The 27,345-nt window shown below is 42.3% G+C and overlaps 1 protein-coding gene across 3 annotated transcripts in view; it reads right to left on the bottom strand.

Moving 5' to 3' along the window:
* Positions 1–27,345, bottom strand: part of MCC (MCC regulator of WNT signaling pathway) — a 379,629-nt gene that overhangs the window by 84,435 nt on the left and 267,849 nt on the right. For all 3 annotated transcript variants that reach the window (XM_019727795.2, XM_019727797.2, XM_019727798.2), the window contains 2 exons: positions 22,864–22,977; positions 10,491–10,633 (listed from right to left, as the gene is read on the bottom strand). In XM_019727795.2, coding sequence (XP_019583354.2) covers positions 10,491–10,633; positions 22,864–22,977 — 257 coding nt within the window. The remainder of the gene's footprint in view (positions 1–10,490; positions 10,634–22,863; positions 22,978–27,345) is intronic.

The following is a 27,345-nucleotide window of genomic DNA, read 5'->3' as shown; positions in this document are numbered from 1 at the left end:
TACTGGGGCTGGAGCTACTGGAAAGCCAGCAGCTCATCTGTACAGAACAAAAGGGATGCCTTGAGAGGTATATGGGTCAGCATGTCTGAAAAATACCACATTTAATTTCATCTCCCCAAAGAAAGTAGGTGGAGTCAGAGAACAGGAAAAGGATGGAGGGGAAAAGTGGAAACAGTGAGTGAGAGAATACCGCTCAAGGGTCTATTTCCTTCAGTTTGCATTTGCTAACAGGACGACCACATTTAAATGTAATTATGTGTCACTTGCACAAGAACACCCACCCCTTTCCAGCCCTTCAGGGATCCCTCAACCTTCTGGTCTCTGAATTAGTTACGAATAAGTGAAGAAAACTTAAAATTGTACTACGTATTTCAAAGCACGCGCATACTTCCTCCCCATACCGCCATCATCACTACACACACACTGGACAGACATGGAGAGAGCAAAATTAACCTTCTTTGAAGCGTTTATTTTGCAAGTGAGCCCAAAGAGAAACGTGTCAGAGGATTTGATTATGAGGTTGGAAAGCCCACAGGTTGTATGCTCCGCCCCAGGGGGAGGGTGTTTGTGAAGAAAGATAGAAAGAGAAGAAATCCTCTCAGCCTGGCACTCACTTAAGTTTTTGACTGGGTGTGTGTGTATGTGTGCACGTGCAGAAAGCCTATAGTCTTGCGGTTTCAGACTAAGATGGTGAGGGGTGACCACTGGAACTTGGCAACTGCCATTTTAAGGCGGGGAGACACACCTATAAATTTAGAGAAATGTGAAGAACTCGAAAGAGTTCTTAGTTCGCTCAAGAAATCAACATCCTCCCAGGGAAGAGGTTCAGCTGAGCCCCTGCTTTATAAGGTATTTTTAATAAGAGCCCCTCCAAATCTGGGCAAACTTGAAACAGTTACAAAGCCCCCCAGACATGTAAAATGTGAACTAGATTGGGAGTGAAGGCAAAAAATATATAGGTCAATGTTCTATGAAAAAATTAATTTAAGACACCTGCAAAACTGACAATAATTAGGTTTAAGATATATAAAAAAAATTAAAGAGTACTCTTCAGAGGTGCCTTTTTGGTCTAGAGGGTAATTGTGTTCTGATACATCAGCTTTCCTTTCAATCAGCAGTTAAAACTCTGATTTCTGTTAATGGGAGATTTTGTATATGATGAATAAATTACCTTAGTTGCATGGCCAATGCAATCAGCTTCAGCTTGGCTGAGACCGTTTTACAGCCAAGAGAGCCAGATAAATGCTGCTGCTGTATCTCTGATATAAATGGCATTTGAAAGAAAAATCTTTAAAAGTCACCTTAAACCCTCCTGGCTCGGCAGGTTCCAAAACATACAGTGCCTGCCAAATGTTCTGCTTTATAAGGAATTACTTCTAGCAATTATTAGGATGGACTTTCTAAAGGGGTGCACAGGGGACGGGTGGGAGAAGGCAGCACTGGTGGCCGAGGATATTGCTTCCTGAGTCAGGAGCACAGTGTGGGAAATCTACCCCACTAGAAATGGGTCTGAGCCAGAAGGCTTTCAGTGTCACGAAATGCAAACCAAGGATCCTCATTCAATTTTTCAAGCACCAGAACAAGGAGAGGAAAGCAAAGAGCAGATGGGTGCCGTCTTCCGGGACGCAAATATGTTCACAACTAGTTGGAACCTAAGAAGGACGCCGTGTTGGACATGGGAAGGGCATGCTGGGCTGCAGGTGCGTCGTGACCCGGGAAGGCTTCCTGGATGGAGCAGCATTCAAAATGAGTCTCAAGGCAAGAGGATTTGAGATAGGTCATGAGGGTGGAAGGGCAACGTGCAAAGACTCAGAGGAGCATGTGAATGTGACTATGTGGAGGCCTGGGGAGGAATAAGTGGTCCCGTGTAGCTGAAACCAAAATGGGGTGCAGGATGGAAATGTGAGGCTGCCGGGGCCCTCAGGCCACTTGTTGAGTGGGCAATTCTGATCCAAAGAAGAATGTATTGCAGTATAGGAAGCAAAGAATCAGGGTCAGATGGTAGAAATACAGACAAAATGCAGGAGGTCTAGGAATTCGGGGGAAGGAGTAAGTGTTGCTGAGATCTGAGATCTCCTATGGAAACAGATCGAACAAGCAGGGGGGCAGCAAGAAGGTCTGTATTGTTGACACCACAGGGAGGGACTGCGCACACACAATCCCTGGCTAAGGTTCCTCCTTACGGTGACCATAATGAGTATTACAGCACCAGAAGCAGCAGCCGTGTGAGAAGCTCAGGCAGGGTGTTGTGTCACAAAGAATGAGGTACAGGAAGGTTACACCAAGACTAAATATTCGAAAGTTGGTGCAACCCTGTTGTTTCTGCCACTGACTTTGGTAAAAACTCACGCGTTGCCTATCCGTACATCCTGAACACCACTACTGGCGCCATTAGGAAGCTGGGACTGAGAAACGGCAAAAGCCAATTCTCTCTCAGGGCCCTTCGTAAACTGACAGTCCATTTGGGATCGCAACATACGTAGGAGACTGATGCCAGGGAGTTTTCTCTCTCTATTGTATTATTAGGAGAGTTAGTGCATGAAGAGTGATGGAGTGAGAAGCCAAAAGCACGACTGTAGGTCCACGGCGGTTTTACTTAGGCACGCATCTCAGGTGTGTTTTCAGGGCTGTTCTGTGTAGCAGTGAGCGACCAGGCTGGTATGGTGTCCATCTAATGACACAGCATCAGCATCTCAAAGTGACTTTATTGTTTTCTTCCTTCTGTTGTGTGTCTCGTGATGCTTGGCGAGTGATAACTTATTTCTCTGGGGGGAAAATGCCTCCCAAAAGAACATCAACTGTTAGTGTGGTGATGAAAAGGAAGAAAACATAAAAAGGTCCAAGAAGTGAGTGATCATTTTAAGCCAAAAAAACAGATGCTTTGATAAACTGATAAATGTTGATAATTAGACACTGTCGTGGCAGTTTCATACTAATGGAATCATAACGTTCTCAGGTGCTTCTCTTTGGAACATAAAAGATCACCTCACGGGATTCTAAATGTACATTATTTCATTCACTTAGAAGCATTTGTGAAGTGCTTCCCAGTTGCTTTATTTACAGTTGCAATGATTAATACTGGCTACTAGCTTAAGCAACAGAACCAAATGAAAAACAGACCTAAGGAGGCAGGCATTAGATTGTACACATACCTAGGTAACCAGCAGTGGCAGAAAAGTGACAGGCTGGCAGACCAGAAGGGATCTTAGAGGCCATCTAAGTCAGGATCAATACCTTTATTTTACAAATAAGACAATTGAAGCTTTAAGAGGTGAAACAACTTACCCAAGATTAGGCAACTAGTTAGCAGTCCAGCCTAATTCCTAAGCTTAGTACTAATGAAACAACACTCTAACATGGTAACCGAAGGGAAAACTTTTTTGTTGCCATTTATTTTTAAAGATTCTTTCTCATTATTGGTCAGGGGTGAAACGATCTAATCAGAAAGGAAACGTCAATGAAAGTATAATTCTTATCATGCTTTCCAGACCTCAAGCTGAAGTACTGTGAAATCAGTAGCATTTTTTTTATGACAATATGACTTCATTAGCAATGCCTATCTCTATTTTATTTGGGGTGTGCATTCGTGTGTCACTGGATTGGAGTGATTTGTGAACAAGAGATGGACATCTGCCTGCCTTGGCAACTGTCAGTTAACTACGTTCAGCTAACCCCTGGTGGTTTTTCTCAACCACATTGTTTTTCTTACAATTAAAGGTAGACTTGCCCTGAAATGGCCATCATTCTTCTAAAGAACAAAGATATTTTAGATACAAGGAGGAAATGCATTCCTTTCAGTTCTCTCAAAGGATCTATAGCAGGATATAAGTGAGGAGTAAAGTCCTGATTCTTTCTTCAGTTCTACCTCTTCTTATTTTTTCATATAGCACAGCAGAAGCTCAGACTCATCTACGAATCTTTGGTGAATAACTGAACAAACGGGATTTTGCAATGCTCTCCTATGTACATAGTAATCCACCCTTATCAAGTACCAGTTTTAACAATATTTAATGATTTAGGGTCTATATTCAAGAACTTCTAAATAGTAAACAGTGGTTTAATATATACCACATCGGAAGACAGGGAGAGAGAAATCTACCTTATTTCCCTGGGTTTCATTTTTATTTCATTGTATTTTATCTTTTAGGCCAGAATTTAATCAAATTTTGCCAGGAGATATCATGGTTTTGTTTACACTGTGTGTGAGACACCGCAACGTGAAGCTAGACAGACAGACGCAGCACACAGGTCAAAGGGTGAGCTGAAAGATCAGGAGAGAAGCTTTGCTCATGGTACAGACCTGAGATCTTAGAGACCGGATTATGTTAAGAGTAGACAGAAACTCTGGATAGTATTTCAGTTGCCAAATGAGAAGCATTTTGCAGACAAGGAAGCAGAAGGGTTAAGTGCCCATGCCAAGATGACACAGATAGGAGGGGTCACTGCTTTCCCGGCTGTGGTCATTCCAGGTGAAAGGTGTAGGGGAGAGAGCCCTGGGTAAGAGCAGAGGCTGAGGATGGATCTCAAGGACAGAAGAGAAGACCTAGGACCTACAGGGTCCTAGAGGTCCCAGAAGAGCACACCAGGAAGGAAAGAGATTTAGGGTCAAATGCTGCAGAAAAGGACCAGTCACAAGAAAAAGTCATTAGGTTTTTCAGTTAAGAAATCACTGCTGGTTTTCAACAAAAGTGTCTTAGCTCGAGCTACTGTAACAAAATAGCATAGACTAGCTAGTTTACATGATAGGAATTTATTTTTTTATAGTTCTGGAGGCTAGAATTCCAAGATCAAGGTGCCAGCATTGCCAGTTTCTGGTAAGGGCTCACTTCCTGGCTTGTAGATGGGCTGCCTTCTCACTGTGTTCACACATGGGAGGGAGCGAGGGAGGGAAGGAGGGAAGGAGGGAGAAAGGGAGAAAGGGAGGAAGGGAGGAAGGGAGGAAGGGAGGAAGGGAGGAAGGGAGGAAGGGAGGGAGGGCGCGAGCGCCAACCTGTGTTCTCTAGTGTCTCTTCTTATAAGATTGCTCACTAATCCTATCATGCAGGTCCCATCCTCATGACCTCCTCTAAACTGAATTATCTCCCAAAGGCCCCTTCTTTAAATACCAGCACATGGAAGTTGAGGGCTTCAATATATGAATTTTGGCAGGGACACAATTCAGTCCATAGCTAAAGGAGTTCCGGCAAACTGTTAGGGTCGGAAGCCAGACAGCAGTGGGCTAACGAGTAAATGGAAACTGCAGCAGAAAATGTAGAGTATCGTGCAGTGCAGAGTTGATGTTTTCATGAGAATAGCTTTTGGAAAAAGAAAATAATCTTCTTGGAAACAAAAGATATCATGTTTAATTTGCTTACACATCTTTCCCCCCCTAGATCCAAAGTGAGCTACTGATGCATTTTTCCACTTTCCCCATCCCATTCTATAATCTCCCCAAGTCTGATGAGCATTTAAAAAAGCCACTCATAAGATATAGTTAAGTGAAGAAGTATGTATTACAAAACAGTGTGTGCTATATGATCCAATTTGTTTAAAATATTCATGAATAAATTTTTTTAGAAGGTTATATATATACATAAAATGTTCAGTGATTATACCTAGGAGATAGGATTTAGGAATGCATTAGGCAAGGTTTAGTTAGGAATACAAACTACACTGGATGTTTCAAGTAGAAAGGAATTACTTTAGGCTGTGCCCTGCTTGCAAAAACATTGGAAGGGCTAGAGAAGAGAAGAGGGGGTGGAGACCGCGAAAAACTGTCAGATATGCATCATAGCCCCGGTCTTTCAAAGATCAGGAAACTGCTGCTGCCTTCACACCTGCCCACAACGCCAGGGTCTGACCAGTTAATGCAGGACCTCATGCCACCCACTGAAGCTGACGTACAGCTTCGGGGGGGGGGGGGGGCATGAGGGACAATGGCTCCCAACATCCTTCTTCCTTCCAAACCCATGCAAACGTGTCTCATGGGCACAGCCAAAAGTATATTCAGAACGCAGTTAAGGGAGTCTGGAAGTGGTCCCCAGAGTCCAAACTCTTTGATTCTGGAGAGTGTAGCGAGAGGGGGTGGGAATGGCACCAAGTGCCAGAAGATATCCATCATAGTCTACTCTCGTTGGCTACCTGACAACCATATACACTCTCTTACATTAAAAAATTCAAATTGCAATAGCAAAGACACCAAGCTTCTATAACTCTCTCTCATTCAATTATAAATGGACTCACTTTCTCACCGAGATGGGAGACCCAAAGTCCCATCAGGTATTGTACCCACTGTTAAGTGATCACTCATGTTCTAGTTCAATAGCAAATACACCTATATATCATGTAACCTAACTATTAAAGTTTCACCAACTTATTGGCAACTGGTTATGAAGCTCTAGTTGGTATTTATAATTTCCTTCTTCCACTAGGAAATCCCTATTTCCTCTGTGTTTGGACAGCATCTCAGGTAGCGAGAGTGCTTTACCTAATGAAGTATTATAATTCCAAATCTTTATTCCTGAGGGGCCTCACTGGTCTGACCTGTACTGGATTGTTCTAATCCACTAACTTATCCCACTCGGCAATTTCTCGGAGGTAGTCCTCCCTGATGCATGCTGTAGCTACAATCCAATTTCTTCTTGATTGTATCAATCACCCCATCAGTACAGTAACTCGCTTCACTGCCAAGGCCTGGTGGGCGGTAATGGGAATCACTGTTATAGTCTTTGATGGAGACATAGTTCCCTTGCGAACTATGACTTCTTAAACCACAATTTTTAAAAGTGGGTTTTTAGTTTTATGAATGAGAGAAACCACTTCTACTCCCACCTCTTGGTCCTTGGACCAAAAAACAGCAGTACTGTTGCTAGTTGGGAGCACTTACTATATCTCCAGGGCATTGAAAAATGTTATCTCCCAGATGGTGCACTATGGTAGATTAGGTCCATTACGGTATGGATTCCGGTAGTAATACCACTTGTCACCTGACCTTCTGCTATGGACTGAATTGGGTCCCCCACTCCCCCACTCCAATTCATATGTTGCAGCCTAACCTTCAGTGTGATGGTGTTTGGAGATGGCATTTTGGGAAGACAATTAGGTTTGATGAGGTCATGAGGGTGGGGACCTCATAAGAGGATTAGCGCCCTTATAAGAAGATATTAGAGAGCTTGCTTCATCTCTCCCTCCCTGATGTGTGAGGACACAGTGAGAGGCAACCTTTGGCAAATGAAGAAGATGAAACTGGGGAACGGAAGTGGCTGGTACCTTGATCTTGGACTTTCCAAATTCCAGAATTGTGAGAAATATATTCCTGTTGTTTAAACCGCCCAGTCTGTAGTATTTTGTTGTAGCAGCCTGAGTTGACTAATATACCTTCATAACTCCCCACCCTGACTGGCAGACTACAGATACTCTGGATCTGTGGGGGCCTGTCATCAGCTCAGAGCCAGAATGTGGTTATCTCTTTTTCCACTTACAGTCTCCCTTATAAGTGGCTGTGATTCTCTTTGGAAGAGAGAGAAGGAAGATTGACTACACCCATCTGTGGCAGGGTTGTGTATCCTTCCCCTCCGTTCAAGAGGCTCTGGGTCTGTGTACTGGATCAGGGAAAGAGAAATGGATAAGACGCCATGATTCTCCACTGCAATGGCAAGTCAAGTCTCTGTTTATCAGACCAGAGTTTTCCCGACTACAAGGATCAAGTAAAACTTTTGTAGGCTGCCCATTTATACTGGTCCTACAGACCCCATGACCAACTAGCCAGTATCAAAGATCTCTACAGGCCAAACGATTTTGATTACTACTGTAGCCCTATTAACCAATACAGTAACCAAGCCCACACTGATTGCAGTAGCTACGTGGCATCAAAGGCCCCCTTCTTAATGATGTTATCTCCCACCCTGACTCCTTAGGTCTCTGGACTCCTACATTACGCTTGTAGCTCTGGCATTTCAACATTATTGAATGTGGTCCTCCACTGAGTCTAGTTTTCAGTTAATCAAACTACTGGAGTTAATATACAGAACCCAGAATCTCTGGTAGGAACAGTTACATTAAAAAATTCACCATTAATCCAACACTGCATTCCTCCCTCGGTCTAGAATCCTTAGGTCTTAATCCCACACATATTCCCCCCAATATTCTGTGCATAAAAATGAACAAAAGCTTACAAATCTTTTCATATTTTAACTGTAGCTTCCCAGGGTGGATTTTCTACTTATCTCCCGGGGGCAGGATGAAATATGACTACTTTTAGTCCTAAAAGATAAACAGGAAGTAGTAGCAGTGGGGCATGAATATATCTGGCACTCCCTACCTGGGATCAGACTACCACAGAGTCTCCAAGCAAGGTAGGACCAGCTTTATCACACAGGGAGGGAGACTGCTTCTGCAGGAAGGGAAGCGCAGGGGAGTTTGAAGGCTCTAGGTATTCGGATACATTTGAATGTACCCCAATGTCTCCATTTAGATTCTCACCATTTCATCTTTTCCTATCAGTGCTTAATTTTTACCTAAGAGAACTGATCTGGCTGTGAATTCAATTTATGTTGGAATTTAGCACTCTGCAGTATCTGATTCTTGGCTACGTCAGGCCTGTGGTTGTAAAAGGTGGGGCATCCTTCTCCGGCAGTCACAGAAGTGACTGGTTCTCCGAATGTGACCCGAGATAAACATTTTAAACTACGAGATTGTCATTTTCTTCCCTTAAGCAATTCAGTATTGCTTAAGTATGGATATATTATAGTTGACATAAACTAACTCTCCCCTTATTAATGATTTTTCAGCTTTTCCAATAAATTCCTAACTCAGGCTCAGATTGAAGTAACGAGAAAATCTGCAAGGTACCAGAATGGTACGTGACTGGTATGACAACCAATTTTCTAGACCCTGGATATGCCAGAGCAGTTAGAGTTCGTCCAAGGTGTCTGGCTCCTACTGTACTGAGCCTATCACAGAATCTCAGGACCTGAGGGCAAAGCAATTTCCTGGAGTGCTAGGGGCTGGGGCAATGTGTGCTGGACCCAGACACAAGAAACGCCTTGTGTTAATGGCCCACTTGTCTGCATGTCTTCCAGCCCTGCAGGGAGCCCCCTCGAGGAGGGGTCAGCTCATTTACATAATGAAAACTGGCAGAATTTAATGTGACATCTGCACAGATGCAATCTTCCTTTAAATAAAAGGCACTAATAAATGTTTATGGTCAAGAAGCTCACTGTATTTTAACATGAAGCAGTTTGTCCATTCAATTCAATTTAAACACCCTGAAATTGAGTTTTCCAGGTGATGTGTGATGAGTTTTTTTTACAACTCACCGAGCCCATGTGCCTTCATCTTCAAGTGTTTAAAGTGCAACGTGTTTTTCATGGAAATTACAAATTTGCCAGTGTACTCTGTCAGCCTCCTTTAAATCTGCTATCATCATTTCTTTGGGCTGAAAATCCTTCTCTGCTCATGCATTACTAACCTACAATCACTCTGAAGACCAGGATACAATTTAAAGGTCCTGAGGTTCTAAATTGGAATATGAAATGTGTTATGTGGCTCCAGTTCAGTGCAACTTTTTCCACGATTTTGCCCAGGAAACAGAGGCCCATCAGTTCCCTCATCAAGTAGCCCTGTCATTACTGTGACTCTCGGAGCTGGAACAAAATGCATCCAAAGTCTCTTCTAACCAGGACTTCTAGACAGAGTGTTCAAAGCAGCTGCTTCTAAAACTGTTGTGATTGTGGCCTGTGCAAACATTCAGCAAACAAAGCACTCTTTCTCCATAAAGGTAGGTGACACATTTTGCTTTCCTCAGGGCTGTTTCCTGAGCACAGGCAGGGGAGATAACAGTTCTTACCCTTGGCTCAGTATGTCACTTAGAGCAAACACTTTCTCTGAATAGCAGGGCAAAAACACAAACTAAGTGCTGTGTGCAGGAGTCTTAAGGGCCAACTGACTGATACGCAACCTTGACAATAAGGAAGAAGTAATTCCTTAATATTAAGCCCCAGCTTTTTCACCAGTGATGGATCAACTCTGGCCCCTACCTTAGGAGTTTGTAAGAGGCTAAGTCAATGTTGGTAAATCAATTTAAGCTCAAAATATCATTAGCTCATCTAGAATCCTATGTAACGCTTAAGTAAGGTATAAGCTACGTTCCTAAATCTCTCACAGTTCCCGGTGGAAGCACAGTTTACACATGTAGAGCAGACTTGGTGAATAAAAGGCGCGCTAGCGATGCTGGTCTCTAAGCTAGAGGGGCTCCCTTTAGAACCGATTCATACAGCATCTCACTCAACGTCTGATTCCACACCCTTATCAATAAACTGCCACCCTTCTTCAGAACAGAATAATAGAAGGGAAAGCGCTTGGTTACCAAAGCCAAGAGAAAGTACTTTATCAACTGTAAAACTCTTCGTGACGAATAAAACAGTGTTATAATTCACAGGGGCAACTTCCACTCCCAGACCCAGGTTCCAGCCCAGCCGGGCAGAGAGAACGCTGCCCCCGGAGGCGGCTACCTGATGGTGGTGCCCTGCAGACGGTCTATCTTCTTATTGAGCTCGGCGATGATGCTGTGCAGTTCCGTGATGCGCTCCTCATACCGCAGCGTCGTGCGCTCCTGGACGTCCTCATGCTCTCTCATGAGGTGGGACTGCTCACACTGGAACCAAGAGAACAAGGCAGAAGGGCCGATGAGGTGATGCGCCCACAGGCTCGTGTGATTCTAAATCAAGCGATCACAACCTCGACCTTGAGCATGCCTGAAATAAAACCGAGGCCTGCTCCCTGGCCGGCAATCCCGGCTGCATCAACAGCTAAATTCTATGATGTCCCTGGAGGACATCTGGAGTCCTTGCCTCTCCAGCACTCGTTCCCTCTCTGGGCAGAGGCCCCTCTGCCGTGGCACACAATCCCTGTGGGATTACCCAAGTCTCCTCTTTTCCCTGGACAAGAGGCGGGCGAGTGGCCCAAGCTGGACCCATCAGATACCCTCTTTTGAGAATCTGCATCTCGAGTGCACAGACCCTAAGGTTGCATGGAGTCAACCTGACTGAGGGTCGTGGAGAGACTGTCCCTTAGTTCCTGCTCCTTATGTCCCCAGAGCCTCTTTCCCAAGCTCCTTAACGGCTGTTCAGTATCCCTTTTATCCATTCATTCCTTTTTTGCTGACGTCTGCTGGGGTCTGTTTCAGTCACTTTTCACCCCAATAATCCTAAGTGGTATGACACCATTTCTTATCCGGCTGGTTATCTGCAGACTTAACACTTTCCAAAATCCTTTCCTACCATACTGTAAACTCCTGGAAGGTAGGGACTAGGTGTTTTCATGAGTTAGCCCTGCCACCTGGCATATGGCCTGGCTCACCGTGGGTGACCTAGAAGTGTTATGGAGCGAATACACTGCAATGTGTCACACCGTCCTGAAGGCTGCTTTGTAGACCCAATGACGAAAGAGGCTGAGGAACGTCCCTTGCTCAACATTTGATGGACTAAGACAGCAGATGCTATAAAAAACATCTTTGTTGCAGAGTTTAAATCCTCAGGACCCTGTTCACCTCATTCATTTCTCTCCCCTCCTTCTCAACCCCCCACCAGTCACTGCACATTTAATCTCATTTACATAATAATAAAACGCTCATCAGTGATGGAACAAGGAGTCTAGCTTATGTTCCTGTCTACTACATTCAGCCCTGATTAATTTCCTGTCCAGCAGATGCATTTTTATTTCATTTTCAGCAAGGTTTCCCTAATGCCAAGAGCCATATGTACTTGCCCACTTTGCGCTTTCAGGGCTGGTGGCAGGCAGGCAAGGTGAAGGCCTCTCACCTGCCACCTCCAATGTCCTCCCCCTCCCTACATCTGCTGGGCTCCTGAGCTACACAGGCTACTGGGCAGGGATAAAAAGCCTTCAAAGACAAACAGAAAACAGCACTAAGCCCAACTGCATACTGAAACAGAAGTGCTCAGCAAAGATAATTGATAAATACGAGTACGTTAGAAATCATGGCAGAGATCACACCTTTGAAGATGACCCTAAGCAACGTCTTGATCAGACAGAATGTGTTAACATCCTGGGGGCTGCTCAGAGCTCCAGAAACAGGATCAGGCGAAACAAGGTGGTTGGAAACTGTATCACAGAGTTTCGTGAGATACGTAGTTAGTTTCGGAGAAATAGAGATAGGACTTTTGTTGTTAGTGACAACCTGAAACCTCGAATAACCTTGACTCAAGGTCCAACACACAGGAAATAAGTGGGACCAGAGGCAAGGATTCAGGCTGAGTGAAAGCCACATCCACAAAGCCACTTTTCTAAACAGAACGAATCTGTAACAGGCCACAAATACTCTTTCCATGAAGTTATGCCTGTTTCATCCATGATCCATCACACTTTAAAAGAAATAACAGAGGTCCACAAAATGGCAGTGTCTCAAAGACAATTTCTGTCACTACATGAAAAGGTTTCATATTTCTCTGGAAGATACCAACAGCAGAGTACCGTTCCTCTCCATCCTCACAGAATATCTGAGCTTTTGCTATTGATCTTTATTTCCATCTTCAAATGGTGCGTGTGGGTGGGTGTGGGATATACATGTGTATATGAAGCTGACACTCAGGAAGGTTGCCCGTTCCAGAGCTTACAATAATTGCAGGATAATGGCTGGATTTTGTCTGCGTCATGACTCCTACCACACTGCCGTCTTGCTGGTTCCTCCTCTTCCATTTTCCATATTCAGTGCTCTAGAGCTACAAACTACTGTGAAATGGTTCCCCTTACACACTCCACTTATTCTTCTTCCTTCACAGTCTTTATAGGTCAATAGACCATTAAGACCGACAAGAAACTACAAAATCCACCCAAAAAACGAAGAGGTGCTAGTGTTTATATGAGACAACCACCAAGACAACGCTGGCCATCCCTGTTGACTTGTATGAGTTGCCTAAAATGGAAGGTCCTCTGGGGCTGCCCCGGTGGCAAAGAGAGCAGACGGGTGATAGCCAGATAACGAGAATGTGAGAGCTGGTGTTGTACCACCTTCACCCCTGCCTCTAACTGGAAAGTCTTCCCGGAGGGAGCAAGTATGAACAAGAGACAGCAGGAAGCCTGATGATTCAGTCAGATGGAACAGTGCTTGTAGCTAAAAAGAGAAAAAAAGACTTATAATGGATATTTGGAACTTTGGGGTTCATGTGGGAATAGCAACAAGAATATATTGGAGAAAAATTATTTTTCTTAGCTGAAGGCAAAGATATTCAGTTTACATTTTTATACTTTTTCAGAAGTATGTTTTTTTAATGGCGGAAAGCCTCTATAATTGAATACGTCCTCTAAAAATACTAAATAGGTCTTGATTTCCCGTAATGTCTAACATACTGTGCTGGGTGCCATAGAGGGAGGTCCCTGTGACACCTACTTTGAGGAGAACTGTGGTCGCAGCTTCCAGATGGAGCTGGAGTATAAGAAGCAAGGACAGAAGTGGAGGGTGAGAGAAAGAAGAGATCGTGGAGTGGTGCCCCGAGGATTCTTTTCCCAGTGAAAAGAGAATACTGGAAAATAATTATCAAAACTCCTAGCCTCTAGATGAATGAATAATTGAGACGACATTGCTCAAGGTTCATCTGTACAAGTCAACATCCCCTTGCAGTATCTCATTAACCACACTTCCCCGTTCTGTGCACACTCATTGAATTCAGCCAAAGGTAAGTTGAAGCATTGATCTCCAACTAAACTGAAAAATCCCCTGGAGTTTTCCAAGCCATGGTGCAGGGAAAGGTGGAGCAACTCCCACAAGGGCAACGGTGCAGGAAGAAACAAGTCATCACCTGCAGGAACCTAAAGAACCCAACAGAACACCGTTGTTAGACCTCCCATTAAACTGCGCAAGAGCCACCCCCAGGAATGTGGTACTTCAGTGCAGGAAAAGTGGAAGATGAGTGGGTGGCACTCAGGACAGACAAAGCCACTCTGTGCACGATCGGTGCCTTCCCGCCCTGACGACGACCTCGCACACAGGCAGGACTGGCCTAGTCAAGTGAGGCCCATTCTATCATCACACTCCAGTATTGTTACCAACCCAGAGTCTCTCACCATCCCCAGTTTCCACGACCTCTGAGAGCATTTTTAAACCTGGCAGGGTGTGTGATACTCTGTTTCATAAGGGCAGGGGCTAGGTCAAGCTCAATACCACACCTGCACATACGAGTCACCTATGGCAGATATCCCGGTAAAGCCTCATTGAAGAAGGTGAAACAATGATGACAACTTGAGAGGAAAAAGAGGGGTCACTTCTATGATTACTAAACATTCGCACAAAGTTTTCTATTTTGAAGTTAAAATTCAAGTATGTTATAGACATTTTAAAAGTATGATAAAAAGACTCATTCATTTTTTTCATCTATTAACATATTCCTCTTACAAATGATATTCATTTCTATCCAGGATTTTCTTATGTATGTGGGGCTCCGTCAAGATCACCATGTGGGGTGCAAGTCACATAAACATCAGTACGCCTGTGGTAGCCAGGAGGGGCCTTCACCAAGACCCTGGTTCACCCCAATCCATGCACATGGTGGGGTTAGATACGTACTTCCCCTTCCCTTGAAGCTACATATGGCCATGCGATTTGTTTGACCAATGAGATATGAGTGAATATACACCATTTTTGCCTACTGTGTTTCCCCGAAAATAAGACCTAGCCGGACAATAAGCTCTAATGCGTCTTTTGGAGCAACAATATAAGACCCGGTCTAGTATTATTATTAGACCCCTGGTCTATAATTATTATTATATTATTATATATTTAATTATAGTAAAATAAGACCGGGCCTTATATTAATTTTTGCTCCACAAGACGCATTAGAGCTGATTGTCCGGCTAGGTCTTATTTTCGGGGAAACACGGTAGAAGCCTTTAAGACCTCCTGCTACACTCCCTTCCCCAGGTCAAGGCTGCTGGCAACATTCCAGATGGTAGAGGCCCATCAGGTTGGGAAGCTGGGCGAGGGCAATGCAGCACCAAGTCTCCTGCCAGGCCCAGTGAACTCCTAGCAAGAAGCAAGAAATAAACCTTTGATACTTGAAGCCACGGAAAACTGGAGGCTACTTGTTAGCACTGCAACCATGTTATAGATGAAAACAGACTAAATGTGAAGTGATTTATTTACTTATTATAATCCAGGTAACAAGCAGAAACCCTCTGAAACACCCTCTGATTCCTGTTTAGGGCATCAATGGGTAGAAGCTTTGAGTTCTGTAGGCACAATCCTTTCCTGTCTACTCTCTCTCACCTCCCTGACCTGCCTCCTCTGTAGGATTTGCCTGAAGAGCTCGAGCGACAGCAGAGGGGTCGGTCGCCTTATTTCTCCTGCTCTGAATCACTGCTGCTGAACCCTGGGAAACATGAATATTATGCTTACAATAGCAAATGAGAGCCAGGAAACCCAAACAGCAGTCTCTGGGACCCCCTGGGAGCACTGAAACAGCAAAGTAGAGAGGGGTGGGTGTGGGGTGGGTGGGGTGTATAAAACAGGGAATTCTAAGTCCCTCCAGCTTCCCCCAAGCCAGCTTTAGCTGTCAGAGTCAATTATTGTGACAACTTTCTGAACAAGGAGCAATGGCGGCTTCTTCTAGCAAAACTTACAAGTGAGGGATTGTTTTCTTCTTTTCACTATATGGACATAGCCCACACAATTTCAGCTGAAGAAAATAAGACATGATTTCAAATAACATGCTACTGCATTTTTAAAAAGTATTATTGGTAATTACATCCAGGGTTCTCCCTCCTCCTAGCCTGTATCCAATCTTTGACTGACCCTACAGTACAGCAAAGCCAGGGAGTCTGTGGCTGCAACATCTTGCCTGCCATGAATTTCTGGAGGTCAGTGTCATTAGGAGTGTGGATTTCTCCTGCAACTATAGACTTTCCGTTTGAAAGGCAAAGAAAAAAAGACTGAGATTGGATATGATGAGATGTTGTGTTTCCTGAATTTCATCTGGCACTTAATACATTCCCTCAGCTCCTTCTCTAGGTTTCAGCTCTCCTAACATGAGGATGAAGCAAATAAAAAAATCGATACAAAATACTTGTGTGTAGCCACATAAATTGGTAAAATTGCCTATATGCAAAATGTTTAATAACAACAAGCAACATCATCATTATAACCACCAAGAATAAAAGCCCTTTCGACTCATGTCTGCTACTGGTGCAACCAGGGATAAAGCTACGAGTCAGCCTTGAGACAGACCTGTCTAAGAACTCGAGCCCTTGTTGGAAAAACCCTGTGCAATGTGGTGATGCTAAGGGGCTTTATGGTTTTGTTAATGTTCTTCCCTGGGTTTTATCTTACTCCACAGAGGCCACAGATCTTTAATCATCACATTAGTCTCAGCTGTCAAACCTAAGAGTATTATGAGCTCCGTTCTTGAAAAATGCAATGCCATCATTAATTTCTTAAGCCTCTCAACCATCCTGTGGAGGGGATCAGTACCACTTCCTTTGGAAATATGCTAAGTAATGCTACTTTCTCAGGGTCACGCTGGATTGATTGCAACTAACTACTCATCTTCATTTTCAGTCCTTGCCCAGGTTCTCTCAAGGGGAAAGCGGGAGGAACCAAGCCAACTAAACAAAGAGGCCCCGTGTAAACCGTGAAAGCCATGGAGAAGCGAAACAGCTAGTGTATATGTAAACAAGTAGGAAAGGAATGGGAGCAGGGGGGGGGTCTTGACAAAGAGAATGCATGCAAACTACATCTTTAAGTAGCTCACACAACAAGAGAAGGAGGAAGGAAAGCACTGTCTTCATTATATTTAATGGAAACTGTATGTTTCTTCCTAAAGCTAAGAGGTAGAAAATTCAGAAGACTTGCTTTCTAAAGATAGAGAGCTTAGAAATAGAAAGTGCTCCATATTACCACTGACCAAATTCAAAGCGGCTCATAAGCTTGTGTAAAATACCTCCTTCTGTAGTACTTAAAAAATGCAGTAAGTTAATTTAAAATAATTGTCAGTGCTAAGCAAACAGCAAATATGCTGAAAGCATCATCAAATCTGTACTACGCATGACCTTTGCCGGTTTCCCACAAGGCTGTTCACTACGGCGCCGTTGAATGTGGGTGAAAATGCATGCACGTGTCTGTGTACCTGTTCCACTTGGGAGGGTAAGGATGTTTAAACCAAATTAACCTGTGCCCCATGGCCCACCTCCTTCCAGATCGCCTCTAGATGCCAGGGGCAGGCTGGGCAGCTTAAGAGACAATACAGGATTAGTAGTTCAGCTATGCATTCCCAAGAAACCTGGATTCAAATCCTGACCTATGGTACATTCTAGCTACATAATCTTGGGCAAGATATTTAAATTACTTAAACCTCAATTTCCTCATTTGCAAAATGGGAATGTTAATAGTATCTATACCAGAGGTCATTATGAGAACTCACATACAGCATGTGGAATGCTTGGCGTATTGTCTATCATAAAATAGAGGTAAAGAAATATGATAATTATCCCTTAGAAAGCTGTGATGAATAGTCTCTCTAAGTGCCTCTATGATTCCTGCATCTCCTTATATTCAGCCTTCGGGTGATACCTTTCTCAATGACTCTGGGTAGGACCTGTGACTTGCTCCTAACTGATACAATGTGGCAAAAGTGATGGGATGTCACTCCCATAATTACATAATGTTACATAATAAATCTGTCTTGTGAGCAGATTTATTCTAGAATCTTTCTCTCTGTTGCTGGCTTTGAGGAAGCAAATTGCCAAGAATCCTATAACCACAAAGAAATATAAATTCTGCCAGCAATATGAGTGAGCTTGGAGGTAGTCTCTTCCCCAATTGACCCTCCACATGAGCATTCAGCTCTTCCCAACACCTTGGTTGCAACTTTGAGGAGGACCCGGCTAAGCCACGTTTAGGCTCCTGATGCACAGAAACTGTGAGATAATAAATGTGTATTATTTTAAGCCAGTAAATGTGTGGCAATTTTTACACAGCTATAGAAAACTAATACAGAAGTACTTTGTCTTCCTCATCATACTCATACTGGGCTTACTCAGCTCTTCCCTTCCCATCGCTAGTCTCAAAACTCCACTGACAGGTTGATCTCATGATGATGTGTAATGAACTTTGTTTTATTCACCCAGTTCCAGTATCACCATTAGTAATTACTCAACAGATGTTGAAGCCAACTTTGATTATTTTAGATGAGCACCCCCAAGATTCACATTTTATATTTCAGTTTAATTGTGTCTCTGTAATACTTAGAGAGCTGATAAAAACTTACTAAAGCCACAGAACATAAATTTACATGTGAATTTGATCTTCCACAATCTGGTCAATCCTCAAACATGAATCACTTATCAAGGCATATAGTACAGAAAGCATGGTACAATCATTTCATTGTTCTTATTTTTTCTTGCATAAATCTTACCTTTATCAAAGGTATGAAACTGGCAAGGCTGAGCATTTTTTTTCATGGCTCCCAGTATCTAAACTCTTTCCTGGGTCCCAGTATCTGAACTGGGGAGACATCTCCAGTGAAAGGAAAAGAATAATTTTCATGTATATTTAGTGTAAGAATGTAAACAAGTGAAAGATAATTAATGGCACGAGAAAGTGACTGCTGACATCAGGAGGAAAACCAGCTGTCATACACTATTACATGTGAATGTCTTCGCTATGTTAGTTAGAATGGAGCTGAATCAATCCTTGACATAGCAGAGAAAAAGTTTTCCATTATCCTCTTACAATCCTCTGCACAGCCACTCTGTCCTCGTAGGCTCAAATTTTAAGAAATACCTTCCTGGCAATCTTTTAAAACCCAGGACTGTGGTACATGCCAGCTTCCAGTAAAAAGCATTCACAATTTCTTTTCTTAAAAAAAAAAAAAAAAACAGTGCTCGCTTCAGCAGCACATATACTAAAAAAAAAAACCCAAACCAAAACAAAACAAAACAAAAAACACCAAAAAACCAAAAAAACGAAAAACAAAAAACCTCACTGATAAGAATGCTTAACAATGGTTGGCTTTGGATGGTTATAAAGTAGAAAATACAGTCACTTAACATCATTATATATTTTTCTTTAATATAAAAAATAATTCTTTCTCAAAAAAAACCTTATGAATCAAAAGCATTAAAAAAGTTTTAATTCATTAGAGCCAACCACCAAAACATTATAATTCTAGTTTTTTCTATCACATTTTTATTACTTTTATAATCAGAAGGGAAATATATTTTAACTTTTAATTTTATTTCAAGTGTGTTTTTCCAGGACCCATCAACTCCAAGTCAAGTAGTTGTTTCAGTCTAGTTGTGGAGGGTGCAGCTCACACTGGCCCATGTGGGGATCGATCCGGCAATCCTGGAGTTACGAGCATCGTTCTCTAACCAACTGAGCTAACGGGCTGCTGCCCCAGAAGGAAAATATTCTAAGTGAAGTTTTCATCTGGGTAAAAACTGAAAATTTTTATCAGTATAATATCCCATGTGAGAAGAGAACACTGTTAACCTTGGCTCTGGTGCTAAGCTATTCATTTGGCCTTGGTAAGCAAGTTAACTTCCCTGAGTTGCCTCAAATGTGGAAGTAGATGATTTAAGTACCAAGGGTCTTTCCTCCCTATTCGAACAGTGTATGATAATGAGACATGAGGTTTCAAAACATCCTAGGTCATTCTAGACTGATGACTGTGGCAACCTGGTTTTTCAATTTCTGAATTCCCACATAAAATTGACACAGCACCTACACAGCAGAACAAAGTGCTTGCAGGAGAGATATCCCCTTGGCCAACAAACTATATGCAGGTAGAGACAAACCACCACCATCCACAAGATCTGAATGGTGTCTGTGTGGGCAGAAGCACAGGGAAGCAACAAGGATGACGGACCTGAGAACTGGAAACCCCCATATAACTAATAAGTTTACACAAGAAAGTGAGGAGGGCCAATTGGAGAACAGCCACTGAAACCAGGAGGTGTTTTGCCCGAGCCAAGGGTGAATGGGCAAAGGGCTCACAGTACGATCTGAAGGGGCTAAAGCAGTTATCTTTGTGAACTTTCAAGACTGGCCCAAGGACTCCTCTTCAGGAGGAAAAACTGCTGAGATTAGGGTCAAAATTGAACAAAATGGGGTAATAGAGACAAAGAAAAGAATAAATCTAGGTCAAAGTACGAGAGGGGAACAGGGCCAGGAAGTGTCAGAAAGCAGACTGCTATATTTTTAACTACATGACAATAGAAGACAAACCTCTATGAACTTAAAAAAGCCATCTTAAACCCTGCCACCTAAAGTTCAAGGAAACTATTTTTCATATAAAAATGAAAAACATAAAAGTATTGAGGTCACATTCCATACAAAGTTGTAAGAGGGGAAAAAAAGCAGAATAATATCCCTATAAACCATTAAAGCATTCCACAAAACAAAGGCGGGGGAGGTAAAAAACAATAGCTTACTATTTCAAAATAAGTTGAAAGACTTTCAGGAAATGAAATGACATAAAACACAAAAGAATATAATTCAGAATTAGAAAAACTCAGAAGTGAGGTAATGGAACACAGAAAAAATATTGAAAATAAAAATGCATTTCATAAATAAAGACTAAACTAGGAGGCACACAAGAGGGAATAAACACAACATATGCCTATAGAGAAACAGAAAGTGGAGAACAGGAAGAACAAAGTAAAAAGGGAACGATATAAAGGACTTGAAATAGTGACAGACATTGAGGACAGGCAAAGAAAACCTAATAGACAAATAGTAAGCATCCTTAAAGAAAAATCAGAGCTAGGGAGAAAAATCAATATTCAACACTAGAATTTAAATTTTTTAATTTTCCTGAAATTAAAAAAAATTATTTTAAAATATAATCAAAAGAATACACAGCAAACCTGAGAACACCAAACCAAAATGACTAAGATTAAGAGTTACTTTGGTAAAATTACAGGACTTTTTAAAAAAGAAAGAAAATGTTATGGATGTCTAGAATAAACTAGCGTCTCATGAGGGAAAAGAAAGTTGTATTATTATTAGACTTTGAGAGCAGCACTCTCTGCCAAAAGAGAATAAAGAAACATATTCAAGTAAAGAAAGGTGAGCCAAGGGTTTTATATCCAGCAAAAATGCCTTTCAAGTATGAAGGGCACAGACACATTATTATTAACGAGCAAGAACTTGGTAAAGATTATTCCCATGGGTCCTCCCTGAGGAATCTACTAGAAAATAAGCTTCAGGCAAACAAACAAACAAACAAACAAACAAAACCAGAAGAGCGACACTGACATAAGAACCATGGTAAACATTAAACATATAGTGACTTGTTGACTCTATGAAGATGAAAAGGGAGAGTATAAGACGCAATGGCTTTATGGTGAGGCAGTGTGACTATAGTACAACTGCAAAAAAATTGAGTGAATGAGGAAAGCATAATGCAATAAAAATTTTAAATGATTCTTCTCAGTAACTATATTTGTTATGATAGTGTTAATATTATTCTGAGACTATATGTAAATAATATGGGATGAAACAAATGAGTAATTATGAAATATAATTCGATCATCCTCTCAAATCTTAAGAACCAGGATTCTTAGTATGAAAAGAAAGAAGGTACAGATAAAATACAGAAGAAGCTAAATAAAAGTACCCTGTAGTACGAATTTAAATAGGAGCAATTAGTAGAAACTTCTAAGGTATTTTATTTTAAAATTTATACATACATACGTCAATAAAAAAATAAATACATAAATAAATAACTTCCTGGCTCTGTCTATAAAAGAGGCCTAAAAATAATCGCCAACCTAGACATAATAAGCACCCTTGGCACCTAGATTGTGGTCTTGAAATACCATTTTCTGCTGAGTGAAACCAGGGCTAATTGGAGAATGGTTAATTCCAGGTTTGGGGAAAAAATTTACTAGATGAGGCTGAAATAACTATTAGGCTCCTGCCAAGACTCAAAAGCCAACTTGAAGAGGTTCTTACTGACCAAAGATACTCTAATTTGATTTTCTACAAGGAAAATAATTACAATGGATTGAAACCCAAATGTTTAAATCCATAAATTCATAACAATATTTAAAAAAATAATTGGGTACTTTTAGAGGATTATAGGTAATCAATTCATTATCTTGAAACATGTTAAATGGAAAGACTGAAGCATCTATCCTGTTTTTTCTTTATGAACTATACCATTGTTTCAACAAATCATAGATGATGGATGTTGTCTCTTAAAAGCAACTAATTAATAACTAAGGAATAACTAAAAAAGAAATGGCAGAACTAATGATTTGTAAGTCCTAATGAATCAATGAACTTAGGCATTGAGTATCAATAGCTGCTAACATCACAGAAAGTGAGACAACCAGACATTATGTGCCTCCCAATGAGAAAACAAATACCCTCTACAGTCTTGCCCAAGGGACTGTACATAAATTTGACAGAGTCTCTGGATCCAGCTGCCAATATGCAGGAAATACGAGGGACCGAGGAACGTGTCAAACTGTACCATAAGTGTGCAATCAGCAACATTCAGATGGTGGGAAACTCTATAGGACAAGTGGCCAGGTTTTAACAGATTAATTACAAAGCAAAGAATAGAGTAAAAACCTGCAGATTAAGACATTCAAGGGAAACACATGATTTTTAAATGGATAAGACTCAAACTCTACTGTCTATGGACATAGAAACTTCAGGGGGCAACTGTAAAGAAACAGGAAATACAATTCTCAGAGTCGTGGTAGTGATGACCTTGTTGGGAGGGAAGATGGGATTGGGGTGGCACATACGGAGGGATTTCTGGTTATGAGAATATTTGCTCATTAAGCTATAATTTGTTTTGTGGGAATGTCTGTGTTTTATCTTAAAAAAGCAAAACAAAACCCAAAACTTTCCATTTCCCTTACCTGTGCTTTGGCCAATTTCTTTTCCAGAAGGTCCCGTTCCCGCTCTGTTTGCTGTAGACGTTTATTGAGCTCCACTATATCTCCCTTTAGTGATGCCAGGGCTGCCAAATGGAGCTGTGGTGACAGAAACAAAGGAAAACAAGGTTAAACCCTTCAGCAGAAACTCATTTTCTTCCTTTCCTTCCCTGTAATTAGTGTGATCATATAAAAAATGTATCATCTAAAATGGGACATTTTGGGTGCTATTAATCTCAGGGGAATATGGACATAAATCAGGTGTCTTACAGGAAGCTGGGTTATATGGTCACCCTAAATGTAATGGTGAGAAAACTATTGTGTGAGGGCAGTAGGACCTCATTTTGGATGATTAAATCAGGACAGTGAGCAAAGCTCCTCCTTCTAAGGGCTTTCCCTGGGTTACTCAGCAAGGATATTAAAGCAGGTGTGGGGCTGCCTGATTCTCAACACAAGGAAGGATAAGGCGGAATCAAATTAGCTTTAACCTTTGGAAAATATTAAAGTTGAATAGGGCCATTCAGTTGTTTGCAATTCAATCACCCACATGGCTGCATGGATAAGAGACACACCAAGAGACACGCTAAGTATTAAGAAAAAATAAGAGAGCTCACTTCTTTAGATGGCCTCCTTGTAAAGCTGTCCCACTGATTTTCTTGCAAACTTATTCTTCCTCATTGTTACCCCGTCCCCAGCCCGACGAGACTCACCAGATGCTTCTGTGCTAGCAGGCCCTCTCATAGGAGCAGAACCCAGAACTTTGATAAATTAGGCTATGAAAAGACCAACCCAGAATCTATCCAGATAGCTTTCCCTGGCCAATTCTCTCAGGTTAACAGGAGCTAGAAAGAATGTTCTCCAACAGATTAACAAGGGGTATGATGCACTTCTAGGATCTCAACTAAGACCCTGCACACTGAGCTTGGGCTGCATGCACACCTACCACACACATGCCTTTTGGGGCTTTTCAGGCGGATGGGTGGGACTATCTCTAAGATCCATTTAACACACTGATCCCAGAGCAATACCACCTTGCACACTTCTTTGCCCTCTGTGTCACTACTTCTCATCTGTCTTCACTGTCAATTCCAGCTGGAGCTCAGACCATTCCCTAGCTGAATTCCACATTATGTTTGGGTGACTGACTAGAATCAGAAGTAACCCTCCCTCTTTAGATGTTTTTCTGGTAGCTTCTGAGAAGAGGGATTTAAAGTAAGGAGTGAGCAAATAAATGTGATCTTTAAAAATGGACACAGTACAGGAGTATATAACTCTACATTGAAGATTTCAACTTCAGGTTTAGAAATTAAACTGGCCCCATCCACACAGCATGTTGGCTGCGAGGAGGTGATGTGAGTGGGGCAGGAGAAATAGGGCAGGGACTGCAGTTTCAAACAGTTTATGTTAGACTATAACAGAAGCGAAAGTGGCTTCACTTGATTGCATCGGGGCTACAAACCAACAGATCAATAGCTGATTGGAAATCAGGAATGCTTGAAATTTAAAAAAGGAAATGTCAGGCAATCTGGTGGTATTTGCCTTCTCGTGTAGGGCTAGGGCCGCTCAGAAAAGGTCACTTTGGGTTTCAGATACAAGGTTTTGTGTGATGAATTCTCAGCACAAATACCACAGTGGTCCCATTGTACAATCTTTTTGAGGCTGTTTTGCTTCCAGTGTGGTGGAGAGAGACACAAATCCACTCCCTTAGCAGCTGGGGTGACCCCACCACCTCTGAACTGTTAATCTGAGGATTTTCCTTCAGTGTCAGACACTGTGGCCTGTTATACGGGTATGTCAAGTCTTGAGAGATTTTTATCCTTCTGGTGAGAAGGATAAAAATACCTGGAGAGCTGAAATGTTCTTGTGGGAAGAAATAAAGGACTCCAGCTGTGTGAGCCTTGTTTCCCCTCTCATAAGATCTCCCCTCCTACTTCTGGGGGAAAGGGCTGCCTGAGGGGTTGGGGGAAAATTATGGGGAAAAGTTGTGAGAGGAGGGTGTACACTCCACACTGATTTCATGAACTGGACCCGATGGGAGACACTAGGTTAGTTATTTCCATCATAGGACACAGCAGAGGGGGTCTGGGATGGGTCACTGCCATTGGAGAGAGCACTGGGCTTGCAGCTGATAACACCCTCTGACGTACCAGCTCTCCTGATTGCCAGGGGGATCCATAGGATGAGCATTTGAGGCAAGTCCCTTTGCTTCCCGGGATCCATAAAATGAGAATAGACCAGTTATTCTTTAACCTTCCTGGGTCACAGATTCCTTAAGAATCTAATGACTATGATGGACACTTCTCCTAAACAAGAGTATAAATTTGGGGTTATGCATTTGTTCCACCTAATTATGGTGATAAAACACTCTGGAATCTATCTATTAACCCCAAATTAAGAAACATCTGGACTATATGCTAGCTTTGTGATCCCACATAAGTTTTGTAGACTGTTTCATGTATCACAATCACAGATATTTGAGTGGGGAAAAGTCCCCTGGTATTTGACATCTCCAACTTCCCTATTTGCAGGTGAGGATCTGAAACCCAGAGATTTATTTCTTTACTCAAGGTCCCATGGATAGCTTAGCGTGAGAACCAAGGCCACCAGTGCCTTTTCCTCACTGTAAGATGTTGCATATGATAGGAATTTTCAGTTATTTATGTGAATGAAACTTTTAAACTATTACCTTCTGATTTAAAAGTAATGAAAATGTAACAAAAAAAGTAACAAGAAAGATAGCATTCTAACATTTTAGTGGTGGCCTCTGGGTGGTTTTAAACTTTTAGTGATATTTTTTGTTTAATAATTTTTTTGTTGTTGTTTTTGTTTTTAAGAGAAAAAGTCTTTTGTATTAAAGAAACAAGAGTTGTGAGTGTGTTTTCTGTGTATGTAGGTGATAGCATAAAAACTATAAAGGGTTATTTTCCTTCCTTCCTGCATCCTTTGATAGAAGGTGAAACTTACATATGAAGTAAAATATACACTTGTTTCTTAATGGTACTGACAATTACTCAGCAGAAGCCTAAACTACAGAGGGTGGGAAGTGGAGTGGAGAAAAAAATTTGCCCACAAGTCACAGGAACTGTTGCTTAGAATTGGGCTGACAGGCCCCCCCTTTACCATGAGATGACTGAACACAAGACTACCGAACACAAGATAAGTTAAGTTCCTATCCCCAGGAGTGCTGGATACTCCCTGTGAACTTCAGTTCAGCAACTCTTCTTGTCCCACCTTGTCAATAACTCAGTAATAAAAAGCTGATTTGACCTCTCTTCTTTCTGGGTTTCACCCCCTCTTTATGGTGGAGCTGATGGTATCCTTGCAAATTCAAAAGCTAGAGAGTTTGTGAGCAATGCTGTAAGTCATGTGATGAAACCTGTGTAGTGTCAAGGCAAGCATTAAAAAATAGGAAGCATAGATCTGGTCAATATAGTGCAGTAGATAAGCCTGTGCTCACCTCCTCTCATGACCACTTCAAAATTACAACTAAACTACAGAACCACCATCATTGAGAATCGCTGAAGTCTAGCATAACTGAAGCCCTATAACTAAGGACATACAAAAGAAGCTATCTTAAGACTGCTAGGAGGGGCAGAGACGTAGAACAGGGGATCCCACACATAATACTATTAAAAATTGCAAAGGTCCTCCTCTCTCTCCCCAAAAGCTAGGGGTCCCAGCCTCATACCAAGCTCCCCAGCTCAGGGCTCCAATGCCAGGGAGAGAAGTCCCCATAATTTCTGGTTGTGAAAAACAGCAGAGGTTGTGACTTAGTGAGACAGAGGGTGGCTGCAGTCCCAGGCGCTCCTCTTAAAGTGCCTGTGCACAGACTCGCTGACGAACACACTCACTCTGAGCTTCAGAGCTGGGACAGCAGCTCAATAAGTTCCAGGCAGGAATTGAAGTGTCTGGCTTCAGAGAGAGGGCTGGATGGGACAGCTTTCTCCCAGACAGAGGAGCTACAGATACAGGCAGCCTCCATATGTGAGTCTCTATCCACCTAGCTATCACTATTTGTTCACTCTGCCCTGGTGATTCTGAGACTCCACCCCACCCAACTTGCCAGCCCACCCAAGCTGCTTCCAGTGGCTTTTCCATACAAACAGCCTGTCTTGGTTCATATTGTGGACTTTACTACAATTTCTCAAAGGTTCACAAAACCCAGATAAGCAGCATCTGGCTTAGGTGTGTCCCATACCTCTGGCTGAGCAGCCCCAAGCCCAGCGGCACTAGTGACAGCCAACCTTGGTTCACGATTTGGCCTTTCAAGGCACCTCCAAGCACAGCACAGATAGTGGACATCTGTAGATTACTTTGTGGCTCATGCCAGGTGGCCCTGGGCAGGGCATAAGCAGCAGCTGAACTTGGTCTGCAGTGGATACCCTCCCAGGAGGCCTTGGGGCTGGCACGCCCAGTGGCCAGCTTCAGACCTAGCTGGAACATCACCAGTCCACCTCCAAGGATGAT

The sequence above is a fragment of the Rhinolophus sinicus genome, linkage group LG03 (assembly GCF_036562045.2).
Source record: "Rhinolophus sinicus isolate RSC01 linkage group LG03, ASM3656204v1, whole genome shotgun sequence".
In the NCBI taxonomy this organism is placed as follows: domain Eukaryota; kingdom Metazoa; phylum Chordata; class Mammalia; order Chiroptera; family Rhinolophidae; genus Rhinolophus; species Rhinolophus sinicus.
Note: the sequence above shows the minus strand (reverse complement) of the source record. Positions and strands in the feature narration are given on the sequence as shown.